Raw genomic sequence first — 27497 nt, 5'->3', positions numbered from 1 at the left:
TGGACTGAATAAGGAGTTGCCCTAAAGATGCTACGCAGAAAGACAGGGATTATACGAAAAGCACTGTGTTTAGGCAGAAGGTCAAGAAAGTTATGATGGATAACAACTGGTTTGAAGTTCCCAAGGGGCATCCATGTAGAGATATTTAGCAGGTGGTTAGGTAGATGAATCCAGAATTTGGTAGAAAATTCTCAGGTAGTAAAATAGATTTGGAAATCATTAACATATAAGTACGATTGAAGCCATGAGTGTGTTTGAGATTGACCAGAAACTGAATATTATATGGGAGTATAAGGTTGAAAGAGGACCCATGGGAAGGGCAACATTTGATTATTAACAGAAGATTGATTAGGGACACATTAGAAACTAGAAGACAAATCAGAAGGAAATGGAGTTATAGAAAGAAGAACAAGAGAGAACTTAAAAAAGTCCTCCACTTCTTATTATAATCACCACCCATTGTGAACTATTTTGTATGGCTTACTTAGCATTTTCCCAAAGTACACGTCATAGTTTTTAGAATTTGCACTACCTCACCAGGTAAATTACCTGTTACTTGGCCTGGGACTGTGAGCTGTTTGTTTTTTTCTTTTTCTGCATGTGGACCTCCAAGAACCTTAAACTATGCTGCCTTTATGGAAGCCTGACAGCTAGCCACATGATAGATTATCAGTCATAGTTCAACTCAATAGGGACTATTACATCTTAGGCCTTTGGGGCTCCAAATACCATGTAATCCCTTTTCGTGCCTGTGCCTAGAACAATACTGTTTCAGACTAGTGTGAAGTTTTCACTCCAGGTTGTTATAAATTAGGTGCTTAGATTTGGCCTAGAGTATGTGGACATCTTTGTTTTTATTTTTATATATTTTAAAGAATGTGTGAGCAGGGGAAAGGGGCAAAGGGAGAGACAATCTCAAATAGGCTCCATGCTAAACACAGAGGGGCTCAGTCCCACAATATTAGGATCATGACCTGAGCCAAAATCAAAAGCCAGATGCTCAAATGACTGAGCCACCCAGTCACCCCATGCAGACATCTTTAAATTGAAATATACAGCCTAATTTATAAAAATACTTTACTATATTCTATTTTTTCCAAATTACATTTTAATGTAATTGTCATGATGATCATGAAGAATATCAAAGTAGAATCTCTTTATAATTTTCACTTACCAAAATTTTAATGTCTCAAATAAATAAGCCAGCTCATTTTAATTTCCCTTTATTTCAGATACCAAGACCTAAACTACATCAAGTTTTTCTCCCCCCCACCTCCCCGCCAAAAAAAGGGTTAGGAAAGAAGACGTAAGGTCCAGAATATTACAACACAGAGTTAGCTAAGAAAGATAACTCTGCTAAGCTGTATGAAATAGAAAAGGAAAAGCTAGTTGGTTAACTTTACTTTTGTTTTCATCCCTTTCTAGTTTTACACTATGTAATCTTTCTGACCTGGATAGAACTTCTAAATGTGCATATATATACTATCCTATATTTACAGAAACCTGATACATTGATCTATACATTCCTTAGATATTTCATATACCATCTGCCCAATTGTTCTAAAATGTAAAACCCCATAAATTGAAAATACAACAGCTAGCCACCCGAATAAAGACGTTCTCATTGCATTTGTTAAGAGCTATGTTTAAACAAGAACTATAATGTGGCACATGATGCTGGTGCAATGATTACCTACAACTTTAAAATAACCTGATATTCTTGAGAATATCAGTAATCTCCTAGAATACTGCTCAAATATTGATCATATTTGAGCACAGAAATTTAAGTGGTAGCTAATCAAACAGATGACATAAAGTGTGGGACATACAGCCAGAAAACTCCATCAATTACTACTACTATACTAATTCCCATTTGTGAACATGCAAGAGTCCATTAAAAGAAGGTAAACCGCGTAAGATAAATTTATATGACAGTGCAGATACTTTCATTGGTTTTCAACTCATATATCTTCTCTATGTAAATATAATGGCATCTCCTAAACAATAATTACCTCTATAATGATCGGGAATACAAAAAGAAATACTAAATAGGATGTAGATCACCAGCAAGGTATTATATTACATAAAGATAACTGGTTCATTATAGTTCTTTAAAATAGCTAATATCTAATTGAGCACATTAATTACTTTCAATTTGCAAGAAATTACTTTCTATAACATTACCTTTTTTTACTATCTAAACTTCAGAAGAATTATTAAAATATCGCTCGCATTCTAAAATCTATGTAAATGTCTTCTCTAAACTGCAGTTGCTCCTTTGCAAGGCCCAAAAGAGAACGCTCATAAAGAGAGTCCTGCTGCAGCTGCAATTCAGAGCCACTGCTATTTGAAAAATGTTTTGAAATTTTAAATTCTACTTTACCATAAAAGGTGGCATTCCACTGAGACTCCATAAAAGATAACACCTCATTCTCAGCAAAAGCCCTTCCATTTACCAAACAATGACTTTCAAAACAGTATGTCTATAACTTACTTGTATTATTTATTGAGAAGATATATTTTATGGCTGTTAATTGCTTGATTATCTTAAGTTTTAAATGAATAATGGGTCAAGGGAAGCAAAACTTATAAAAACGACAATAAAATTTATTGTCCATAATGAAATTCAAAATTGACAAATAGGGATACTTTCCATAATTACAGAGTGAAATAGGGATAAATAGATACTGTTCTGGGCAAACCAACAGGTACAGTCACTTTCCTTTTAAACAACTCTATTTTTCTCTCTTTTTTTAAGTTTATTTATTTATTTTGAGAAAGAAGGAAAACAGCATGAGTGGGGGAGGGGTAGAGAGAGGAGAGGGAGAGAATCCCAGGCAGGCTCTGCACTGTCAGTGCAGAGTGTGACACAGGGCTCGAACTCATGAACCGTGAGATCATAACCTGAGCCAAAGTCAGACCCTCAACTGACTGAGCCACCCAGGCGCCCTTCTATTTTTCTTTTTAAATAAACATTCCTGTGTACAGGCAGTTTTCACAAGATAGCAACAGAGGTAGAAAACCTAAAGTCAATGCAGAATACTCCCCTCTTGCCATTCACAAAACACTGACCTAGATCAAAATAAGTGTATATAAACTTGATGTAGAGTGTGAGGATATACATACAGAAAACCTAAAGCATTCAGTACAGAATCTTAAAACATTCCTAAACACATATAATATAATCTGTTACATCACCCAACAATAAACTGACATGAAAGAGAAACTACCACTTGACAAGTATACTGCCCCTTATTCAGCTAATTCTGAAAATGAATAATTTATAAAATCCAGTGGCACTAAAACCATCATGTCTTTTTCTAGTAAAGGATGAGGAAATTTCCCTAATTTCTCTTCACATTTTTTATTTAGGGTTGCCTTCTAGATATTTAAGACTATCATATTGTCCACATTGCTTTCTGTGCTAAAGACATTTATGAGCTATTTAATAAGAAAAAAAGAAGAATGTAAATATCACCTCAGACCAAGACCTGGACCCATTTTACGCTGTGCCTCCTTACCAAATTCTTGCACTGGTGGTTGCAGGCCTCACCACACTATTCTGTAAGCATGATACAATGAATGGATTCTTCTGTAAGAACTCATCTCCACAGGACCTCTAGTAGCTGCTGCAATAACTACAGGAAAAGATAATCTTCCGATTCTTCTATAGTTTTCCAGAGTCGAGATAACAATGGCACCTTTCTTTGATACAGCAACTTCAACTTTAAAGTTTCACTATCATATTACAATGTCCTAAGTTCGCAGGGCAAGCACTATCAATTCCACTTTACACATAAAGAAAGGGAGACTCGTATGGGATAACTTACTGATGGTCGCATCTATAGAAAGTGATAGTGGTAAGACCAGAATTCAGTCATTGCTCCATCCAACTATTTGATGCTCACCTCCCTTTCTGACCATGGCACTTTTAAAATGGCAGTATTAACTACACCAACAAAGCACTCTATTCTATCTAAATAGTCCAATGCCTGACCCCATTCCAAAACCTGAAAAAAATGGTCTTACTGTTACAGACTATTGTACGATACTTAGTTTGAAATAGCCTAGATAATAAATAAAACTGAGAGCAATAGTGGGGAGAAGAGATAACTTCAAAGTGGAGGAGAATGGTGGGAAAATGCAAAGGTATTAACACCATGAGTAAAAGAGCAAACAGATCAGAAAAGCCCCAGGTGTATATGGGGTTAACCAGTAAGCTGTGGCCAGATCTAGAGATTAAAGAGAGGTGGACTTGGAAAAGGGTAAAAAATGCCACTAGCCATAAGAAATTCTTCTCTCCCACCTTTTAGATTAATTCTCTGGGCTCCAGAGTCAAATGTCATAAGCAAAACGTCAGGAAGGTATCTAGCTAGTGCTGGGAATTTCATTAATACTAGAAAACTAATAGAATACTGACAGGATGAACTTCTCATTAAGAGGTGAGCTCAGGGGAGAGTAACATGTAAAGTATCTAGTCAAATGCCTGACACATGGAAGGCATACAACAAATGTTAGTACCTCCTCCCCCAATAGAACAGGAAAACAAACCCTGTATTATTACCCACATCTTGATGTACTTTAAAAAAGACTTACAAGAGGACTAGGAACTTGGAGTCAATGCACATGGGTTCTGGGTTCTATTCCTCTCATTGCCATGTGCCCTAGGAAAATTAACTTCAACTTGCAGGACCAGCTCTAAAATATCCACCTCATATCACAGAAGAAAATGTAAAAAGCTGTCTAAAAATATAAAATTGTCCATAAAGAGATACAAAATGAATTACAATGGACTCTATAATCCATGGTACAGCAACCTCATCCATCTGTATGTTCCAGATGTGGGAGAATAATATTATTTCAGGAATTCCTATTTGATATCTTTCCAGGAAGCTTACTGCACAGGTTTAAGACAAACCATTCTCCTCACTTAACAAGTTGAGCAAATAACACTCCCAAGATGTTGTGTTTCTATTCAAGTCAGCAGTAGCACATAGAGCCCACACTGGTTTCCATATTCTATTTCAAATTTAGTAATCTACTTATTTAAATGATGGTGCCCCCTCACTTCTGGTTAAGAAAGAATACATACAAGTTAAAAGAAAGTCAAGCCATGTTAGCAAAAATGTGAACTCATGGTTATGTCTCTTTCCTTCCATTCTCTTTGATAACTCCTCATGTCTTTCATTTTTTAAGACTTCCCTTTACTATATTTTCTCCAGGAACAATTGAGAATTCAGTCCTGGGCATGCACATTTACTAAGATAGATTTCTGTTGAAAGAAAACTCCAATAGAGTTCAGAGCTAACCTTCTCTAAATTTAACCCTATCTATAAATGGTGTAAAGGAGACTAGACTCCAAGTAAAATGATGAGTTTTCTCCCTCTTTTCTATTTAACACAACATCTCAAAAATGATAGACACTAGCTCGTGGGTTAGCAGGGTTTCCTCATTACTATTTGCCTTCTTCCTTTTCCTTCTTACCCATCCCTGCCTCAGTAACATGAGATAATATTTCTGGGCATAAGATAAGAAAATCTTTGCAAACCCCAATGAAAACATGATACCTGCATTCATTAGGTCTCTATCTGTACTCCTCCCAGATGCCACATCTACTTTTCCTTTTTTTCCCCACTTGCTAATTAGGGTCTCTCATATTGAGTCTTGTGTATACACTTCAGGCCACAATGTTATAATTGGTTGGAGGGAGAAGAAGGAGGAAGAAAAGCTAAAGTTACAAGAGTCTACTCCTTCTACTTTTTTTCTCCTTTCATGAAGGAAGTAGATTTTGTGGATGTTTGAAAAGTTAGCACTAGATAACTTGTTAAGAAGAGCGTGAAGTCTAAAGTCGACACAGTTTATAAATCAATTTACACCATGAATTGTAGAATTTGTAAGAAAAATAGAAACTCATAGAATCTCCCATTTAATTGTCTTGCCCACATTTACACAATAAGTGACAGAATTGGTGCTAGAACCCCCAAAATGCTTGGATCCAAAGTTAATGGTCTTTCCACCAAAGTATGATGCTTTTTATTTTCTTAAAACTGGAGGCAATTCCTTTGCCCTCAATCCACAGGAAAACTCTATTAAGAGTGTAAGTAAAGCTCCAGGCCCTCTTATAATCAGCAGCTGATCTACTAAATCAGCCTAATCTTTTGCAAAACCACTTCTCTGAAACTGAGGAAATAGCAGAAATTAATTCAAGGTAAAGGTAGATGAAATGCAAGCTTCTTCTTGGTAGAAAGACGGTGTAGGGTATGGGAAAATATTTGGACTTAGAATAAAAGGTCTGGGTTTGAATCCTGGTTGGGCCATGTAATGTGAGTTAGTTTAGGGTATTACTGGAATTCTCTGAGCATAGAATAAGGATCTGAGGATTCTATGACCTGACTTACCTTCTGCACAGACTGTTGTGAGAATCCAAATATGCATGTATTAAACTTGAGCACAGTTCAACTATTTGGCATTTGATTCAATAACCACTTAGAATAATGGCCAGCATGAGGTAAATGCTCAATAAATGTTAGTAGTTTTATTTAATATTTCAATATGATTCTCAATTCCTATCCTCAGACTATCCCTTCAACTCTCTGCTTCTATTTTTTTCTCTTTTACTATTCTGTAGCTCCTTTCTCTATGAAGCTTTTATTAAAAAAGGAATAAGATTTTAGATCTAATGAGATCTTCTCTGATTTAGGTCCCAGATAATGCAGTTTTCACCTCATGTAATATATTGGCTCATGGTGTCTGGTGACAGTTACTTGAAAGAGTATTCATTGAGGAAGTTAGGTTTCAAAAAGCCTCCAAAACACAGACACACACAGACACACACAGACACATACACACACACACACACACACACACACACACCCTACTAAGATTAAGAAAAGACCTCGGATTTGCAGATAATCAAATCAATCACTAAGAATTATTTGCTGGATTCAACTATTTCTAGTTACATGGCATGGTTTTTAAAATTAGTGCACTTTGCCAATTAAATGGCTTATTTTTATGATAAAGTACTTATGATTTTGAGTAAAACTTTCTGAAATCTTGAGGCAAAAGTTAGCTTGATTATTCTTTTCCATTTACACACATTTAAAGATATTATCAAGAACTGCTTCAGGTAGTAATTTATAATCAAGGCTGATGAAACTGTACAAATACATTTTAATTGGTATTTTGTAATCTTTCTTTGGCATATTCACCTATTAGTTTTCTATGTTCTATTAGTGCCTTACATATTTATACACATTGGGAAGAGAGAGAGAGAGAACGTGCACACGGGGTAGCTCAAGGTGATGGTTCTGCAGTCATGAACAAAAGTGAATTTTAAGTCTAACTGCTCTTACCAGAACTTCAGCTTTGTAGGGCCTGTTGTGAAAGTAATTTCTCAAATATGTGATATGATGGACCAAGCATTACCATACAAACTTATCTCTGATGTAACAAATATGGTACTTCAATGCCCAGTGAAAAGCAGCACGTTTTCCAATCTATTTTTATGCAAAGTTTAGGAAAGGCCACCACCTATAACTGTGCCATTAAATTCCCACATGTGTATGTCATTTGAAAAGTCTCTACAATCACCAGTTTTTAAGACATAAAGTGCCCTCTAGAAGAAAGTACAGCACTGTTCCACTAATTGCAGACAATATGACACGCTTACATGGCAGCAAACCGGGATTCCAAAACACTCACCAGTCTGCCACTGCACAAAAGGCCAAGACATTAACAGAGGAGGCTGATTGATAAAGTTAATGCAGAGGTCTGGGATTATAGAGGGCTGTTGTATAACAGCATCACACACTGCGATATTCTGTGAATCTTTGCAATAAAGGAACAATATTTGCAAGCCAGTGCAAAGCAGTCACAGGAACAGCAGTGGGAAAGATGTTTTAGACATGAGCATTGGACGGTGTTCTTCACTGTCTTATTTGTCCACATAACCCCATACACTCTTACCATGCTATCCTAGGCAGCTGGCAGATTTGGAATTCTGTCCTAAAACTCACCCTCTCCCTCTTAAAACCTCTCACTCTCCACCATCCTGAAACAGCAAACGAAGAGGAGTGATGGCCACTACTTGCACTGTGCCTTCCCCTTCTTATTTGGACCATGGAGCAGCAGCTCATATTTTCTGCTGGCTGCTGGAGGCCTCCATCCACCTGCTATCTGCAGTGAACACCAAAAGGAACGGTAGCAACCTGTAAATCCTGACCAGCATAAAAAAGATGTCCAGGACAGGTGGCAGGGACTGCAACCAGTGAGGACAGACGGACTGACAACCAGACAGACAAACAGCAGCACCATCAGACACAATCCATTACTTCCAGTCTCAGAAGAGGGGAAGCCTGCAGCACCAGGGATGTCATTGTTGCATTAGGGATAGGCAGCAGATTAACAAGCGTTCTGCCTCCTTCAAGCCAGAAGGCTTAAAGTGTTTGTCTTTTGGAGGAGAAGGAGCAGGGAATCCAGAAACCTGCTGCTCTTTATAGAACAAGGCCAGCTCTGGCCTTCCGGACCCTTTGAGTCTACAATGAAAGGGCAGGAATGACTGGATTTCTACTCTTCTGCTGTGGCCCAGCACCGACAGCACTTGCTCAATATCCCCCTCTCCCATCTGGGTGGCAGTTACATTGGTGGGGACCCATCAGTCTGGGAATGCAGCCTCCCTCCCTTCCTTTCCTTCTAGGCACTGCTGCACTGAGAGAAAGCACAAGAAACCTTCAGTGACAGCATCTTGTCTTCAGGAGGCAATCCTCTGGGGTGGGGAAGGCCCTGATGGGTGTGCTCTGTGCCTGGGTGTCACGCCTGTTCCCTCCCTGCCCCCTTCTTCCCTCTCAGCTAACTCCAGATGCAACAGGTTCCCTTTGGCTTTTCATGCCAATCCTCTGCCCCCAGATACACCTTCTGGTCTAAACGGGAGACACCAACAAAGTAGTCCCAATCAGGGTCTCCAAATTCCTTTACCCCCAAGTTGAAAACTTTCCTGAATACAGGACGACCAGGGAAGGCAGAGTCGAAGTCCCCTGCAGCTCCACTCTATGGGTGATGCTAAGGAGCAAGGAAAACCCAGCCTGGATGCCAGTACCTTGTAAGCAGTTTTGTTTGAGAATATGATAAGCAGCAGCACAGGAAGTGTCACACACCCCTGCACTACCAGCAACAAGCCCCATCCCCTCCCCAGACAGGGGGAAATGGGGCACTGGGCAGACAGGCTCTGAAGGGCTGATAGGCTTTAAGGAAGGGGGGATGTGTGCGCATATTTGATCCCCTATTGTACTGCTTCCACCAGAAGCTGAGCAGGCCCCAGGGGTCTCTTGGAAACCAGCAAAGAGAAGAACCTCTATTTTGTTCAGGCCAGAGTCCCCATCAGCTTCTCCCATTATTTAAAACTTTGCCTTGCCAATGGCATTGTATATGGGTAAGAAAATGTATCTTCACACAGGTATTCTATGAAGAAGACTGTGACTAAAAGATTAAAGAGAAGCTGGGGAGGCAGGTTACCAAAGATGGCAACTGCCCAAAAAAGACCCAATCTTGATCTGGAGATGAATGAGTACCAAAATGAACACTCAAAGAAGCATTTTTCTTATATAAATACTGGCACCCTTCACTGGGGTAACCCCAACCTCCTGAACAACTCCAGGAAAAGAGGAGCTGTTCTCAGCACCTCTTCATCCATCCCACCTCCCCTTTCTTCCACTCATCACCTGGCCCTTAACCTGTTCCCAGCCCAGGGCCCTTCCACCTGGGCGGCATCAGCTCTTCTCAGCTTCTGCATACCCCACCCTCAGGGTGGTCCCTCTCCACCCAATCTTCCTCTGCACCCCAGCCTCAAGACATCCTCTCCTGGCTCCCGGGCTCCCCGCTCGGTGGCATCCCCTCCGTCCTCCTGTCCCCCTAACCTCTTCCCTGATCAAACCCGGCGCCCCTGGCCCCAGGGCGGGCGCCTCCGCCCCCCACCCAGCACCCTCGCCCGCCCCTCCCCCACACTCAGCCGAGAGGATTGGGTGAGTGAGTGGCGAATGGACCGATGGAGGCACGGAGGCACGGATGGCGCGGCCAGGGGTGGCTTACTTGAGCATGGCTTCTTCTTTTTCCTCTTCTTCCTTCTGCCGGTCCATCACTGCCATGATAATGTTCCTCTCCTCCTCGGTCAGGTGGCTCAGGTCGGGCAGCTCTTGCATGGGGGGAGGCACCGTGGGTGGGCGAGGACCGCGGGGCCCCACCGCCGAGGACATTTTCGTGGCCTGCACGCCCCCTCTTCTGGCTCCCTGGCTCTCACCTTTCGGATTCACGCCCAGCAGCTGCGCCCCTGCTTCCCCTCACAGAGGAGCCCTCCTGGCGGCGGCAGGAGGAGGAGGAGCAGCGGCGGCGGCAGCAGCAGAGCCGGGGAGAGAGAGAACCCAGTCTTTCATGGTTGTTTGCATCCACCCAGCCCCGGATGCTGCCTTTGTTTTGGTCGCCCTAGCTCGGCTCGGGGCCGCCCGGCCGCCTCCCGCAGCCCAGCCTCGGCCGGCGGGGGCGGACAGGCGGAGGCGCGGCGGGCGCGGCGAGGGGGCGAGGGCTCGCGCCAGGCTCGGCCGATCCGGGCGTCGCGCGCTGGGCGCGCGGGGCGGGGGCGGGGCTGGGGCTGGGGCCGGGGCTGCCGCCGCTGCCGCCGCCGCCGCCGCCGCCGCCGCCGCCGCCGCCGCCGCCGAGGCTGCTCCCAGGCTCGGCTGCCTCCAGTTTGGGGCTGCAGGAGGGAGAGGGAGAGTTTTGGGTGTCAGTTAGGCGGAGTCTCGGAGGCTTCGCTCCCGGGTGATGCTGCTGCTCTCGCAGACATAGCTGCCAGCCACTCAGTCCCGGAGCCGCTCCGCCCACGGGCACCCACCCGCCCACTCCCCAGGTCAGAGCCACTCGTGCCCCAGCCTCTCCCCCCACGCTCGCCAACGTGCACGCCCCATCGCTCTATCCCCAGGTACCCCTCACCCGTGAGTCATCCTCCCTTTCCTGGTCTCTCGTCTGTGTCATCCTCCCCAGCCCTATTTTCCCTTGGATTGCATTAATCATCATCATCCTCGCTACCATCTTCATCGTGGAGCGTTAATACTATTTGAGCACCCACGATGTTCTGAACAGCTGGATGGAACACCCTGTGGACGCGTTGTTTTTCCTGATACGATATATTTCACATTTACTAGTCAAGTGTTCATAGCAACAACAACGTGATTTTTTTTTTTTTTTTTTTTTTTTACATAATTTTGATACACACCTCCGACAGCTTGGATTTTCTGGGTCCATTGTATGCGGTGTCTTTCTTGACCCATCCTCAGTGGGACCGTTCTGCAATTTATCCTCATTCCCCCTTACGATGCCCCACAACCTGACAACTATTTAATTTGTCATTTGGGGCTCCGGGTAGCCCCATCGCATCACATAACCGCACTTCTCTGGTGCTCGCAAATGGATTATCTACTTGAATTCCTCTAATGATGCTCATGATCATCATGTACTCACTTCTCAGCCACTGTAGGTACTTCTCGAGAAAGACTGATCCCTGATAAGAAAAAACGCCCAACCACATCTTACTGTAAGAAGCTTCTGCTTGATGCTTGGCCCAATGATAGGCATTAAGGATGAGCTTCTCTTGCTGATAAAGACAAAAATAAATAGACAATCCCTTCAAAACAGGCATTGTTACAGGCTTTGAAAACCAGAGACTGAATTTTGTTAATACAATTAGAAAAGAATCAATATAGAGAAGAGTACAAATTGAACAACAGTTTCCTACTGAGTATCTCTCTTAGAAATGGTGATGACAGAATTGATATGTGTCTCTCCTGGAGAATTCTTTCTTTAGTTCCAGAAAGGATCTAGCACTGATACATATGTATTTTTTTCTCCAAGTCTAACTTTGTTAATGAAGAAGAAGATGGTGATTTTTTATGAATCCTAAAAGTCCTATAATCTTCAAGTTTAGGGAATTTGAGTTTAAGTACTTGATCTTCTGTGAATGCATTCTATTTGAATACTCTCAGGAATGGAAGACTCCCTACCTCTTAATTCTATTCCTATGTCTAGATCTCTCTTTACCTGAAAATCTTTCAACTATTTGAGATGGCTATCATGTCATCTTTATTTTTTCTTTCAGAGTAAACCTTGCCAGTTTATCCAACCAGTAATTGTGTAGCATAATTTCAAGTCTGATCATTCTGGCACTGCCTCTGGACACACTCATGTCTTTTCACTACTTTTCCTGAAGAGCAGTTTCAAGAATACATATAAAGAACAAAGAAGCATATCTGGCACTTAGCAAGTGCTTTATAATCATTACTTTTATTTGCACAACTTAATATTGGCCTAACTTGTTGGTAGCCATGTCAGTTATGATGTCACTGAAATAAACATAGTCTACTAAAATTTCCAACTTTTTTCGTAAGTGCTGATGCCTAGCCAGATTTTCTCTTTCCTCTAATTAAGCAATTGATGAAAACATTCTAATCATCTTTTTGTCATTTAAAAAAAAATTTACTTGTTTCCATCAGGGGAAAAGTGAGTTTGAATTCTGGCTCTTCCAATGTTTTCATGATTTTGGTAAAATCACTTATCCTCTCTGAACTTCTGTTTTCTCATTGGAAAAATGGGCTAAAGATATTTGCCTCAAAATAGAAGAGAAATATTAAATGGAAAGGTATATTTGAACTATCTAGCTATGGGCCTAACACTTAATAGTTCTCTTGCTTTTATTTCTTGCTCTCTCCAAGAGATTTATTAGGCCATCTCTCAATTATCATCGTACAGAGAGGAGTTTGAGATGTGAATGATATACTCCTTCTATAAAATGCCTGTTTCTCTGCTAGTCAGTGTAGACATGCAACAGACAAAGGCCTTGTCCTCAAGAGGTTTATAATCAAATTGACCTCTTGAAATTCTTCTAAAATACAAATAGAGGAAGTGTAAGTCCTCAGTAGACATCAGAGCTAGCTAAATAAAGCTCTTGAAGGCAGAGGCCTAATAAACAATTAACAGTGGTATTTTTGCTTGCTAGGGCTGCTGTAACAAAACACCACAGACTAGGTGGCTTAAACAACAGAAATGTATTTTCTCACAGTTCTGGAGGCTAGAAATACAAGATCAAAATGCTGGCAGGATTGATTTTTACTGAGGCCTCTTCTTGGCTTGTAGATGGTCACTTTCTTGCTGTGTCCTCACATGGCCTCTTCTTTGTGCAGGCCCATCCCTACTATCTCTCCCTCTACTTATAAAGATATCATTCCTATAGGACTGGGGCCCTACCCTTATGACCTCACTTAATCTGATTAACCTCTTTAAAGTCCTAAAGCTTACATTGTAAGGTACTAGGGATTAGGGCTTCAAGATATGCGTTTTAGAGGGACAATTCAGTCTAATACAAGTGGTTTTCATTTATTAGAATTACTTTGGGAAATAGTGATTGGCGTGTATTATCTGAATGACTTAATGAAAAGACTTCTGGTCTTGATAATCTTTATGTTCATAGCTACTACCTTGGGCTCCACAAGTGCACATGAAATCAGTGAGTAAATAAATGAATAAAGGAGTAAATGACCAATAAATTAGTAAGTGCCATGGTACAACCCATCAGTGTCTCTCCTGTCAGGAATCTCATCCATTATGGAGGGGTTCAAAACCAATTTACAAAATCCAAAGAAGTATATTTGTACAGATTTACTTTCAGAAAAGTAGACCTTATCTGTGCTTAGATAAGCAAGCAAACACCCAAAGTAGTTTATCAAAGTGTGTGGCACAGATGATTAGTTTCTGAAGGTAGTTTACAAAAATGTCCAATGAGCTTAGAAAAATGTACACAATACCTCCCTCTTAGAAATTCATAAGCCACCTTAACAAATAAAGCATGCTATGAAGCAATTATTTACTGCAGTAAAGCAATCTGTTTTACTTGCTTTGGCCTGGTATTTCCCAAATGTATTTGGACTGTAAGAGAGCTTCATTTTCTCCCCTCATGGGGAAAACATGCTTTGTCTAAAGCTTTGGGGAAAATCATGACTTACAAGCATGGTATCCAAGGATGTTAACTAGAGAGACCACGAAACTTGTAATGTAATTCTCTTGCTCAACCAATGATATCTTTGGGAAATGTCTTAAATCTGTATTCCTAATGTCTTAAATCTCTATATCTTAGATGCCCTGAAGGACAACACTTATGGTCTGAGTAATAGTCAGAAATAATGACTTAGACAAAGCTCCTCTAATGTAAGTTTCTTAGTTCTGCTATCCACTGATATTCTCAAATCATCATTTCTCAAAATAACTCTAAAATTGGACACCACTGCTAACTGCTAATTTAACTTAATAGCCGAGATTATAACTTCAAAGTGGAAAATCATTGAAGTGGTGTCAGGTTCAAATCCTTACTCTACCATTTGAGAATTGTAGTGGGTTTAATACTCCCTCTCCCCACCCCAAATTCACATTCATTCAGAACCTCAGAAGGTGACCTCATTTGGGAATGGGTCTTTACAAATGAAATTAGCTAAAATGAGTTCATACTGTATTAGGATGAGTCCCAAATCCAATGGGTAGTGTCCTCATAACAGGAGAGATGGCACACACATACAGGAAAGGAAGCCACAAAAAGACACAGAGAGACACAGAGAGAGGATGGCCATGTGAAAACAGAAGCAGAGAATAGAGTGATGCTGCCCCAAACCATGGAATGCCAGGAGCCACCTGAAGCTAGAAGAGGCAAAGAAGGATTTTTCTCTACAGACTTCAGAGAAAGCACAGCTCTGCTAACACTGTAGTTTTGAACTTCTCCATAACTGTGAGAGAATAAATTTCTATCATTTTAAGATGTTTCTGCAGTCAGTGGTACTTTGTTACTGTAGCCCAAAGAAACTAATACAGTATTTATTCTGAGCTTAGGTAAATTAGTAAATCTCACTGAGCTAATCTATAAAATGAAAATAATAATACTTACCTTCCAGGATTTTGTTAAGGACAAAAGGTTGTGAATATGTGTACTTGCTTTGTGCTAGGCACTGAAGATATGGGAGGAAACAATGCATATAAGGTACTGGCCCTAGAGAGGCTTGGCAAACTATGGCCCATGAGCCAAGCACAGCCAAAAGCCTGTTTTCTGAATTAAGTTTTATTACAACACAACCACATTCATAGGTTAAGTATTATCCATAGCTGTCTCTATCCTACAATGGAAGAGCATATGTCCTGCCAAACCAGAAATATTTACTGTCTGCCTCTTTACAGAAAAAGTTTGTTAACCTCTGCCCTAGATGCTTACAATGCAGTTTGAGGAGAGAGGGCATGGATAAACACACAAGAACAGTTGGACTATAATTGCTCTAGAAAATAACTTACCGGAGATAATAGAGAGTACACTGTGGGAAGATAGGTAGTCACGGGAGTCCTAAAAAGGGGTCCCATGAGCAGAGATTTGAAGGATAAGAAGGGACCAGCCTAAGATTCACTGAGCACAGACTGTTACAAGCTGAAGAAAGCATCAGAGACAAGGCCCTGTGTCAAGAAGGGGCAGAACTCTCAGGGAAAAGAAAGTAAGCCAGTGAGGTGGGATTATTGTGAGAAGAGGAGAAATCGCCAGGAGATGAGCTCCTATAGCGCCCAGTCAACCACGACACAAAGCGCTATTTTATTCTTGTGCAGTGGGAAGCAATTGAAGAACTTAAACAGGGAATTGAATGATATTCTTTACATTTTTTAGAAGATTACTGTGTCTGTGGGTGGCAAGGAAACAGGTGGCAGCAAGGGTGAGTGGCTTGGACTGGTGTAGTATGAGTGGAAAAAAGTGGACACATTCAAGATGTGCTTTGGGGGTAGAACCTACAGACCTGCGGACAGATGAGATGTGAGGAATTTGTGAGGAGAAGATATCAATTATGAGTCCTGTGTGGGCCTGAGCAAGAAGTGGGTGGGTTGTGGTTCCATATATGGAGATAAGGAATTGGTGTGTGTGTGTTTTGCGGGGAGGGATAGGTGGTGCAGAAGGGATACCAAGAATCGTCTATTGTCGTCGTCGTCATCATCATCATCATCATCATCTAAACTCTCAAAAAGAGAAATATATTTGCACTTAATTTGCTAATTGATCCCTCTGGCCATAATGTTATTTTTTAACCAAAGTTTAAAAAAAGAGACAATTCTTCCCTATAAAATTACTTTTATCAAAGATTGGCCTGAAGGCTTAAGGGGCCTTTGTTGCTCTCTCCACAATGACAAAAGTGAAAAACCCACTAATGCATAATCAGCAGAAGTGGGCATACAAATGCACATTCATATAAGAACTAAGGACAAAGTACTAGTTAATTTCTACTCCAAGGAATAAGCAAGGAGCATAATTGCGATTTCAAGGTTCTATATACTCAAGTTATAATTGTTTAAGTATTTTTAATTGTTAGAAAATTTTGAAATAAATTAGCTAGGAATATCTTCAATACTGTTGAGATGCAAGCTTAACTAACTGGTGAACTATAATCCTAGAGTTTTTACTTCAGTTAAGTATCCTCCTATATTTTTCTCACTACCATTTGTACGAAGCTTAATCATAATCTATTACACAAGAATGGTTTATATATAAGGTGATCATATGTCCTGATTTGTCCAGAACCATCTGAGTTTGTGCCTATTTTACCGGCATTATTATCATCAGCATCTCCTTTCACTTAAAAATGTCCCTGTTTGGATGATAAATTATATGGTCATCCTATTTATACATAGTTATAGTAATTTGCAAAAATATAGTCTTTTGGCTTCAAAGAACATTTGGCTCTCAAGAGATTTCACTGAAAGTATTTGGCTGAAATGGGATATCAGATTTTGGCTCAAATTCAGCCAAATACCTATTTTAATTTGATTTTTGGTAAGGTTCCACTATTGTCATTTATTTCATGAGAAATTCAATGTGTGGGAATGTCTCTGTCCTTGGATCAGAAGAAGATAGATCATTCTATTCTCTTTCCATGGACAATATCAGCCTTGGACATACTTCTTCCAAGCAATTAATATTCTGAGCTATTCTTTCTTTGAGTTATTTCTTTTCAATGCTTGTCTACTGATTAAAAATCAGAGTTCATGGCCTTTTTTGCATTCTTCTGAGACTGATCATCTTCTATTTTGGTCAAACTTAGAATGCTTAATTGGCAATGTTTGAGAATAATTTCCCCACATTCTTTTCTCTTCCAATTTCCTTCTTTGCATTGAGTAACTTCTTGAGAATTCTTCAGTTTTGATTCTACGTGGTATGAAGAGTCTCCATCTTAGATGCCTCAACTGTTTATTAGCTTTATTGTTTTGAGAGTGCCTTCTGAGAGTTATATTGGTTGGATTGAAGTGTCAAAGTCTAAATGCTATCATCCCAGCTGTGTGAGTGAGATCCTCCTCTATTTACAATCAATCTCTTCCTTAAAAAGTATCACAAGTTGAGTTGACTTAAAAAGAAATATCAACTTTTACCTACCTACAAAGCTAAAATCATCCTGAAAAAATTCTCAAACTAAATGGATTTGGATAATAATTCCTAAGAGTAGATTATTTTATAAGTACTAAAAATGTTAACAAGTTGAAAAAAAACTTTATTAGAGTTCACATTTATCAAGTATACTTTTGTTAAAATAACATTTTACTATAACAAAGACCTCAAAAATCAGATTTAAATAAGTACTGCTTCCTAGAATTCTCTGACTTGAATCCAACCCCAGAGACTGTTTCCCGGCAAGTTCTTGCCTATTTTCCTATTTTTCATTCCCAAATTTGAGATGAACAATCCAACCCCATACAGGCCAGCCCTTGATAAGACAGTTGCTTGTATCCACAGTGCCACAGCCCCTGCAGGCAAGTAGGAAAACTGAAAGAAGAACACAGGGACTTCACTCCTATTTCTGTCACTAACTAGCCCTACAGAACTGATGAGGTAACTTAATTTTCCTGAGCTTTAATTTCCTTCTCTGTAAAAAGGAGACAATATATCTCCTTTAAATATCCTAAGTATTGCTATTAGCAATAATACTCAGTGAGCATATTATATGTTCCTGACCTGTGCTAAATGTTCTACAGGCATTATCATATTTACTATTTTCAACAATGGGTAGGTACTGCTAATATTCTTTGGGGCACTATTTAGTATGACCAGGGTAGATCATTGTCCTTCCTTAGCAGGGTTCAGCAACAGAAGTGGGTAAACCAAACTGACAGACAAAATGTGTCATATGTTTAGTGAAACAGAAAAATGGATTCAGATGTGTATCACAGAATAGACTATACTTGGATAATTTATCAACATTGCCATTGTAGTAACCACTGTCTTCAACAGAATTAACAATTTGTAAAGTTTGCGATTACTTTGCTTCCCTTTGATTCACAATTACTGGGACCGAGACTCATCAGATTTCACTATGGCCTTTATGTCATTTTCACGGTGACTGATTTCCCATTTTTTATGTTTGAGGCCCAGCATCAAACTCTTGAGATTCGACAGTGAATTGGGCAGATGAGGAAACTGACCAACCTCCCAAGGCCATATTAAGAAAATGTCTTTCAAAAGCAAATTTGGGTTTAGTTATGGTTTCTTCTGTCCTGTGGCCCCTTGTACTTACTTCAGCAGTCACATTCATCTGATTCAGTCTAGGGCCCCTTGGAAGCCTTTCGCTTCTACTTAATCCTTGGGACATAAGCATTGTCCTGTTATTGGCCCTCTCCTGTGGATAGCCTCCACCCTTCAGGTATATCTTATGTTCAGGTGACCTCAGCAGCATGTGTATTCCAGATTAAATCTTCCATTTTTACATATCTCACCTTTGCTCTGTGATCCACAATTTCCAAAAACATCTATCTACATGAGGTCTCTCTCTTTCTCTCTTTTCCTCTCCCTGTTCCTACCTTTTCTTCTGACTTTCTGCCCCAAATTTGAGTATTTTTGAATTATTAACTTTAATTATAAGTAATGCCATCATTTCCTAAAATAAGACAACTACTGGGATATAAGAACATATCATTGATGTCTTTTAGGATAAATTTATCACCTGAAGTTGAATTATGCTTCAATTATAAAAATACATTTTGTGAAATATTTACTTATATCAAGGAAATTCTCAAACTAATTGTGTGCCTAGAGTACAAAAGCCTAAATATTATTTTCTTGGAAGTTAGCAAGAAATTGGAAAGCTATAGAATTTGCTTGTATATCAGTATTTCTAGGAAAGAATCTAACATATATTTTTTTATTTTCTGTATTTGTAATAATAAAATAGGTTGTTTTTCTCACACCAGGAAATAAACCCCCTGTTGTGATCTAAACATTTTCTAGGAACTATAAAGAAACTCATATTTTACTGGCAAGAGGAGTAGAGATTATTTTTCCCCTTAACTTCTTTGATCATTCTCATACGGGACTTGATCAAAATAGAATCATATGTTGCACACTAAATGTTAATAAACATGACCACTTTGGAGCACCTGGGCTCAGTTGGTTAAACATCTAACTCCTGATATCTGCTCAGGTCTTGATCTTGCAGTCATGAGATTGAACTCCACATCAGGCTCTGTGCTGACGGTATGGAGCCTGCTTGGGGTTCTCTGTCTCCCTCTCTCTCGGTCCCTCCCCTGCTTACTCTCTTTATCTCTCAAAATAAATAAATAAACTTAAAAAAAATGTGACCATTTGTCAAAGATCAAGTTGACCTGATCCACTGAAAATGAAAATAATACCTTGTCCTGGCCTACTTGTTCAGAGGATACTGGGATACTATGTAATGGTGCTACTTCCTCTTTACCTGCTACAGCAACCAATAGTCCATGGCTCAGTTTGGTCCATATATAGAGACAGCCTGTCATTTTCACTGGGCAGATAGTTTGTGGTGGTAGTCAATGGACAGATTAAAAACTACACATGGACTTCCAGTTTCAGGTTTGCCATGTGAAGGACTTGAAAGTTGTCACTCCCATCCTCACAACAACAAAAAAGAAAAAAAAAAGATCTCTAAGGTAATGACTTTTCTTAGATCCATCAGAAAATTGAAACCAGGAGGCAAACTGTCACCCTGAAATCTGGAAAGACAGGAAAATACAGAGAATCACAGCTGAGATCAGTTTACTGGGGGCAGAGCCAATCATTGGTAGGAACACTTAGATGTTAGTTTTAACAAATTGCTGTAGCTGACTGAGGGCTAGTGTGAGAATGAGAAAATCCTGGAAGTTGTAGTCTTAAGGGGACCTCCCGCATGCACTTCATCAATTTTATCTTTAGGAACCCCACCAGGTTCTCATGGAGAAGAACCAAAAAATACTCCTATGGCTCTAAAAGGGGATGGAAGAAAGTAACCATTCTGAAATACACCCTGAATGTTCTTTATTAAGGAAAATATTTTAACATAGCCTTATCCCACTTAGGGAGAAAGGTATTAATCCAACTGTAGAAATCTTCTAGCCTTGGGGCGCCTGGGTGGCGCAGTCGGTTGAGCGTCCGACTTCAGCCAGGTCGCGATCTCGCGGTCCGTGAGTTCGAGCCCCGCGTCGGGCTCTGGGCTGATGGCTCGGAGCCTGGAGCCTGCTTCGGATTCTGTGTCTCCCTCTCTCTCTGCCCCTCCCCTGTTCATGCTCTGTCTCTCTCTGTCCCAAAAATAAAGTAAAAAACGTTGAAAAAAAAATTAAAAAAAAAAAAAAAAAGAAATCTTCTAGCCTTGCTGATCTCACCTAGGGAAATGGGAGAAATTAAGAAGCACTTGTGATGGCCACAGCCTAGGGAAACAGGCTCAATAAAAAATTAAATTTAGCATAATACATTCCAGTTCCATCCATGTTCCTGCAAATGGCATTTCATTCTTTCTCATTGCCAAGTAGTATTTTGTGGAATATATAAACCACATCTTCTTATCCATCCATCAGTTGATGGACATTTAGGCTCTTTCCATAATTTGGCTCTTGTTGAAAGCACTGCTATAAACATTGGGGTAGGCATGCCCCTATGCATCAGCACTCCTATATTCCTTGAGTAAATTCCTAGTAGTGGTATTGCGGGGTCATAGGGTAGTTCTATTTTTAATTTTTTGAGGAACCCCCACACTGTTTTCCAGAGTGGCTGCACCAGTTTTCATTCCCACCAACAGTGCAAGAGGGTTCCCATTTCTCCACATCTCTGCCAGTATCTGTAGTTTCCTGCAGTCAGAGAAGGACAGACATCATATGTTTTCACTCATATATGCATCTTGAGAAACTTAACAGAAGACCATGGGGGAAGGAAGGGGGAAAAATAGATACAAACAGAGAGGGAGGCAAACCACAAGAGACAGCTCAGAGTCTGGAGCCTGCTTCGGATTCTGTGTCTCCCTCTCTCTGACCCTCCCCTGCTCTCTCTCTCTCTCTCTCTCTCTCTCTCTCCCTCAAAATAATAAATGAACATTAAAAAAATTTTTAAAGACAGAAAATGAAATCATACAAAATTCTCAATTAAATTCAGGAAAGGCAAATAAAGAAGGGAATAAGATAAAAGCAACAAAGAACAAGTACAATCAATAGAAAATAGACACAGATATGGTAGATGCTAATTTAACTGTACCCAATAATCATTTTAAATGTGAATGGTTTCAATACACAAAATAAGAACAGAAGATGGTCAGAGTCAATAAAAATCAACATCCAACCATGTTGTCTATAAGAACTTTAAATACAGAGTTACATAGTTTAAAAGTAAAAATTGAAAAATATATACAATGCTAACAGTCAACATAACTAATCTAAAGAAAGCTGGAGTGGCCATATTAATTTCAGACAAAGCAGACGTCAGAGCAGAGGAATGTGTCAGAAATAAAAGGGGGCATTACATAATTATAAAGGGGTCAACTCTTAAGAAGACATAGCAACTTTTATACAGCATGAATCTAACATCAGAGCATCAAAATATACTACAAAAAATCTATAGAACTTTGAAGATAAATAGACTAATCTACTATTATGGTTAAAAACTCCAACACCCTTCTTTTAGTAACTGGTAGATAAAGAAGGCAGAAAACTAGTAAGGATGTAGTTGACCTGAACAGCACTATCAATCAACTTGATCAAATTGGCATTTATAGACTACATTCAACAACAGCAGAATATACATTTTTTTCAGGCTCATATGGAATATTGAATACAACAAACCATATTCTTGGGCATAAAACACACTTAAGAATTTAAGTGAATGAAATTTAAATAAAATGAATTTAAGGGAGTAGAAATACTATAGAGAATATTCTTAAACAATGATGGAACTAAATGAGAAATCAATAATAGATAGCTGGAAAATCCACAGCTTCTTAATTGAATAACCACTTCTTAATAGCACATGGTCCAAAAAGGAGTCTTAAGAGAAATTAAGAAATACTTGGTTCTAAATGAAAATGAATTTGGGGAATGCAGCAACACAGTGCTTAGAGAAAAATTTATAGCATTAAATTTAAATACTATAAAAGAGGAAAGATCTAAAATCAATAACCTCTCACTTTATGAAACTAGAGAAAGAAGAACAATTTAAGTCTAAATCAATCAGAACAAAAGAAATAAATTAGAGGGGTGTCTGGGTGGCTCAGTCAGTTAAACTTCTGACTCTTAATTGCAGCTCAGGTCATGATCTCAAGGATAATGGGATCAAGCCCTGCCTCAGGCTCCATGCTAATAGCATGGAGCCTGCTTGGGATTCTCTCTGTCTCTCAAAATAAGTAAAATAAACTTAAAAAAAATTAGAGTAGAAATCTGTATAATAGAAAATGGGAAAAGAATATCGGCAAACTCTAAACCAACAAACTCTAAAAACTGATTCTTAGAAAATATCAACAAAGTTGATAAAACCTCTATGCAGTTTAATAAAAAATAAGAGAGAGGGGCACCTGGGTGGCTCAGTCGGTTAAGTGTTCAACTTCGGCTCAGGTCATGATTTCATGGTTTGTGAGTTCGAGCCCTGCATTGGGCTCTGTGCTGGCAGCTCCGAGCCTGGAGCCTGCTTCGGATTCTGTGTCTCCTTCTCTCTGCCTCTCCCCAACTTGTGCTCTGTCTCTTTCTATCAAAAATAAATAAATGTAAAAAAAATTTTTAAATAAAAAATAAGAGAGAAAAAGAACAAAAATTACCAATATCAGAAATGAAAAGTAGTCATGTCTACAGATCTCATGAAACGTAAAAGGATAATAAATACTGTGAGTAACTCTACACTCACAAATTCAGTAACTTAAATGAAATGGGCCAATTCCTTGAAAGTTACAAATGATCAAAGTTCATGTAAAGAAAAATAGATAATATGAACAGGCCTATATCTATTAAATAAATTAAGTCACCAATAATGTTCTGTATAAGAAAACACCAGGCCTAAATGATTTCACTAGTGAGTTCTACCAAACATTTAAAAAAGATATTATATCAATTATTCACTATTTATTCCAGAAAATAAGAGCTAAGGGAAACTTCCTAATTCAATGAAGCCAGCATTATTCTAACACCAAAACCAGCTAAAGGCATCATTAGAAAGGAAAACTGGAGACCAATATTTCTTGCAAATATAGATGCAAAGATCCTTAAGAAAATATTACCAAATCAAATACAATGATGTATAAAAAATTATACCAAGTGGCCTTTATTTCAGGTATGTAAACTGAATTAATATTTGAATATCAGATAATAGAATCTATCACAAGATAAATAGGAAAAAGTGACATGACTGAGTCAATTGAGGCAGAAAAAGCATTTTGCATACTTTTATCATTTTAAAAATACCAAAAGCTTAATCCATGAAAGAAATATTGATAATTAGCACTTTTAAAAAATCTTATGATAAAAACGCTCCACAACTAGGAATAGAGGGAAACTTTATCAACTTGATAAAGAACATCTACAAAATACTACAGCTAACATTCTACTTAATGGCAAGAAACAGGATACTTTTCTTCCACCTAAGATCGGGAATAAGTCCAGGATATTCCCTCCTAGCATTATCCAATCCCATATTGACTGTACTAGCTAGTGAAATAGGGTAGAAAATAAAACAAATAAAATTAAATAAAATAAGGTACAAAGATAGGGAAGTAAGAAATGAGACTGCCTTTACTCACAGATGATAGGATTGTCTATGCAGAGAATCCCAAATGGACAAAAAAATCTCCCGGAACTAATAAGTGATTATTGTAAACTCAAGGGGTCTAATTGCTTTCCCACATACCAGCAATAAACAGAATTTGAAATCTGAAAACATGAATACTATTTATAATAGCACTGTAAAAAGAGAAATAGTTTGGTATAAATCTAACAAAATATGCACAGGATCTGTATGCAGAAAACTACAAAATACTGGTGAAAGAAATCAATGAAGATCTAAATAAATACAGAGATATTCTATAATCATTGGTAGACTCAATATTGTTAAGATGTCAATTCTTCCCAAATTGATCTATAGATTTAATCCAATTGTAATCAATGTTCCATCAAATTGTTTTATAGATATCTACAAACTGAGTCTAAAGTTTATATGGAGAGACAAAAGACCTAGAAAAGCCAAAACAAAGCTATAAGTCTCATGCTATCCCAACTTTAAGACTTGCTACAAAGCTACAGTAATCAAGACAGCATGGTATTGACAAAAGAACAGTAACATAGATAAAACAGACAGAATATGGAGCCCAGACCAGATTCACACTATACTCTTTGATGCAGGAGCAACACAAATCTTTGACAAAGGAGCAAAGGCAATTGAATAGGGAAGAATTGTCCTATAAGCAAATAGTGCTGGGACACTTAGGCATCTATATCAAAAAAAGATGAACTAGACATCAATCTAGTTCACACTTTTCACAGATATAAATTCAAAGTGGATAATAGACCTAAACATAAAATGCAAAACTATAAAACTTCCAGAATAACACATAAGAGAATATCTTAATATTATGGATTTGATGATGAATTTTTAGATGAAATTGAAAGAATGATCAACAAAAGAAAAAAATGATGTCAGTCTTTTTAAAAATTAAGAATATGTTTTCTATGAAAGATACTACTAAGAGAATAAAAATAAAAGCCATAGGCTGGGAGAAAATGTCTGCAAAGTACATATCTGATACATTTATCAGATACATTTATCCAAAATATACAAAGAACTCTTAAAGCTCAACAATAAAAAAAATAGGTCAATTTAAAAAATTGGCGAAAGATTTGAACAAACAATGCACCAAAGAAGATACACAGATGGCAAAAAAAAAAAAAACATGTGAGAAACATGATTTATCATTACAAAGTTATAAAACAAAAGTGAAATATGTCACACAGCTATGAGAAGGACTAAAATAAAAAAATTAAAAATTAAAGACAAAAACCCATAAAACTGAAAATACTGACAAGCATGCAGAACAACGGGAATTCTTATTGTTGGTGAAAATACAAAAAGGTGCAGTCACTTTGAAAGATAGTTTGATAGTTTCTTACATAGCTAAACCTAATTTTACCATATAATCTTAGCAATTGTCTCCTAGATATTTACCTAATTTAGCTGAAAACTTACTTCAAACTTGTGAAAACTTAATATTTATAGCAGCTTTATTGATAATCACCAAGAACTGGAAACCACCAAGATATCCTTCAGTAAGTGAGTGGATAATCAAACTGCAGTATACACATACAATGGGATATTATTCAACAGTATAATGAAGTGGGCTACCAAGCCATGAAAAGACATGGATGAACTTTGAATGTATATTGATAAGTGAAAAATGCCAGCCTGACAAGGCTATATAGTACATGATTACAATTATGATATTCTGTAAAAGGCAAAACTATAGAGACAGGAAAAGATCAGCAATTGCTTGTGAGAAAGGAGGAGGGGAGGGTTGAGTTAGTGAAGCAACAAGGGAATTTTTAGTCCCGTTAAAACCATCCTGGATGATTCTGTAATGGTGGAGACATAACATAACATGCTTGTTATAATCCATTGAACTGTACAATATATAAAAAGCACTTAAAAAAGTGATTTAGGTAGTTCCCAGGGAGGAATGCAGATTGGGATAAGAGAATTAAACTGTATTACAAATGCATGAAACAATCTCACTGAGGAGAGTGGGGGTAAAAGGGTCAGCCATAAGGAACTTTCTAAATGAGTGGATTCTGAAAGACTAAAGGCAAAAAGAACTACACAGAAGCATAATTCTCTAGTTGGTAATATTGTTTCCCACGGGGATATAAGTTAACAATTCTGATACCGCTATGCATACATACTATAAGTGAATAATTAAGCAATCAAATGGCAGCATATGAGAACCAGATTTCTCACTGTTAGAGTGAGAGCTTATAGATAAGAGGGAGAGGCTAGAATAATTCATATGTTAATGGGTTAGAGTTGGATACTTTAGTTTGATATAGATACAGGTGGTTACATATAGAAATATTTATAGAAATATGTGTATGCGTATCTATATGCACAGACATATTTCCTTGGTTCGTCAGCTGACAAGGCCTAAAATAAGTGACTCCTGAACAGCAATGAACACACCAACACTTAGATCGTGGCTTCTAATACCATTCTCCAACAAAAGGAACCAGGGATCCTTAGATGAAAGGCTAAGACTGGGAGAGGAAATACACAAAATAAACCTGGAGCATCTTGTAGTACCAGAATATAAAGAAGTGCTCAAAAACAATAATTACAACAGAAACTCACATGAATGGGGGTTATAGCTGAGGGACACAGCTGTCACCTGAAAGAACTTCTAATGGTCAAAGCTGGAACAATTTGAGCAAAAAAAGAAATAAAGTAGTAGGGGATTATAACCCAAAGAATTAAATAAACATCTATGAGTCCATACTGCTATAAATAAATGGTTGAAAAATAAATAAATGGGGGAGAAAAACAAATCTCCCATGCAGAAGAATTCCAAATAATTCATGTAGGTACTTTACTCTCAAGAAGGTGGAGTGTAACTCCCCACTCTTCAAGTGTTAGGTGCACATAGTATGACTTCCTCCAAAAAGTACAGAATAGAAAGGAGGAAAAAAGAGAGACTTCATAGGAGAGAAACCTGACAAACACAACCTTAGCCAGGTGATCAAGGTCAACATCCATAGTCATAAATCATGTTTTCTGTATCCTCAATGATGTGATGCAAGTGGCATCTCACCTTTGTGTTCTTCCTCCCCAAAACCCATAACTGCTATGTAGTCATGAAAAAATATCCAATTAACTCCCATAAAGGGGCATGCTAAAATATACGTTCCCAGGATTTCCTCAAAACTGTCCAGGTCATCAAAAACAAGGAAATCCTGAGAAACTGTCATAGCTAACAGGAAACTAAGGAAACATGGTAAATAAATGAAATATGTTGCCTTGGAAGGGATCCTGGAACAGAAAAGGGTCATCAGGTTAAAGACTAAGAAAATCTGAATAAACTTTGGACTTTAGTTAATAACAGTGCATCAATGCTGGTTCATTAATTTTAACAAAAGAACAATACTAATGTAAGATGTTAATA

General features: G+C 38.6%; 1 protein-coding gene and 1 long non-coding RNA gene across 25 annotated transcripts in view; one reads left to right on the top strand and one right to left on the bottom strand.

The window, feature by feature from the left end:
- Positions 1-10540, bottom strand: part of RIMS1 (regulating synaptic membrane exocytosis 1) — a 493071-nt gene extending 482531 nt beyond the window's left edge. For 8 of the 24 annotated variants that reach the window (XM_086707194.1, XM_086707202.1, XM_086707205.1 and 5 more), the window contains exon 1: positions 10087-10539. In XM_086707194.1, the coding sequence (XP_086563320.1) occupies positions 10087-10250 (164 nt within the window). In that variant the 5' untranslated portion in view covers positions 10251-10539. Of the gene's footprint in view, positions 1-10086 lie in introns of all 24 variants that reach the window. The other 16 variants (XM_025925526.2, XM_086707193.1, XM_086707195.1 and 13 more) reach the window with 3 other exon arrangements.
- A 3364-nt stretch (positions 10541-13904) lies between these two features.
- On the top strand, positions 13905-14843 carry LOC147581025 (uncharacterized). Its single transcript, XR_015251323.1, has 2 exons — positions 13905-14244; positions 14589-14843. It is a non-coding gene; the product is annotated as an uncharacterized LOC147581025 (long non-coding RNA).
- Positions 14844-27497: the final 12654 nt, after the last annotated feature.

Source organism: Puma concolor, chromosome B2 (assembly GCF_028749965.1).
Source record: "Puma concolor isolate L17-30 chromosome B2, mPumCon1.1.hap2, whole genome shotgun sequence".
Classification (NCBI taxonomy): Eukaryota; Metazoa; Chordata; class Mammalia; order Carnivora; family Felidae; genus Puma; species Puma concolor.
The sequence above is the reverse complement of the archived record's forward strand: the minus strand, read 5'-3'. Positions and strand labels throughout refer to the sequence as shown.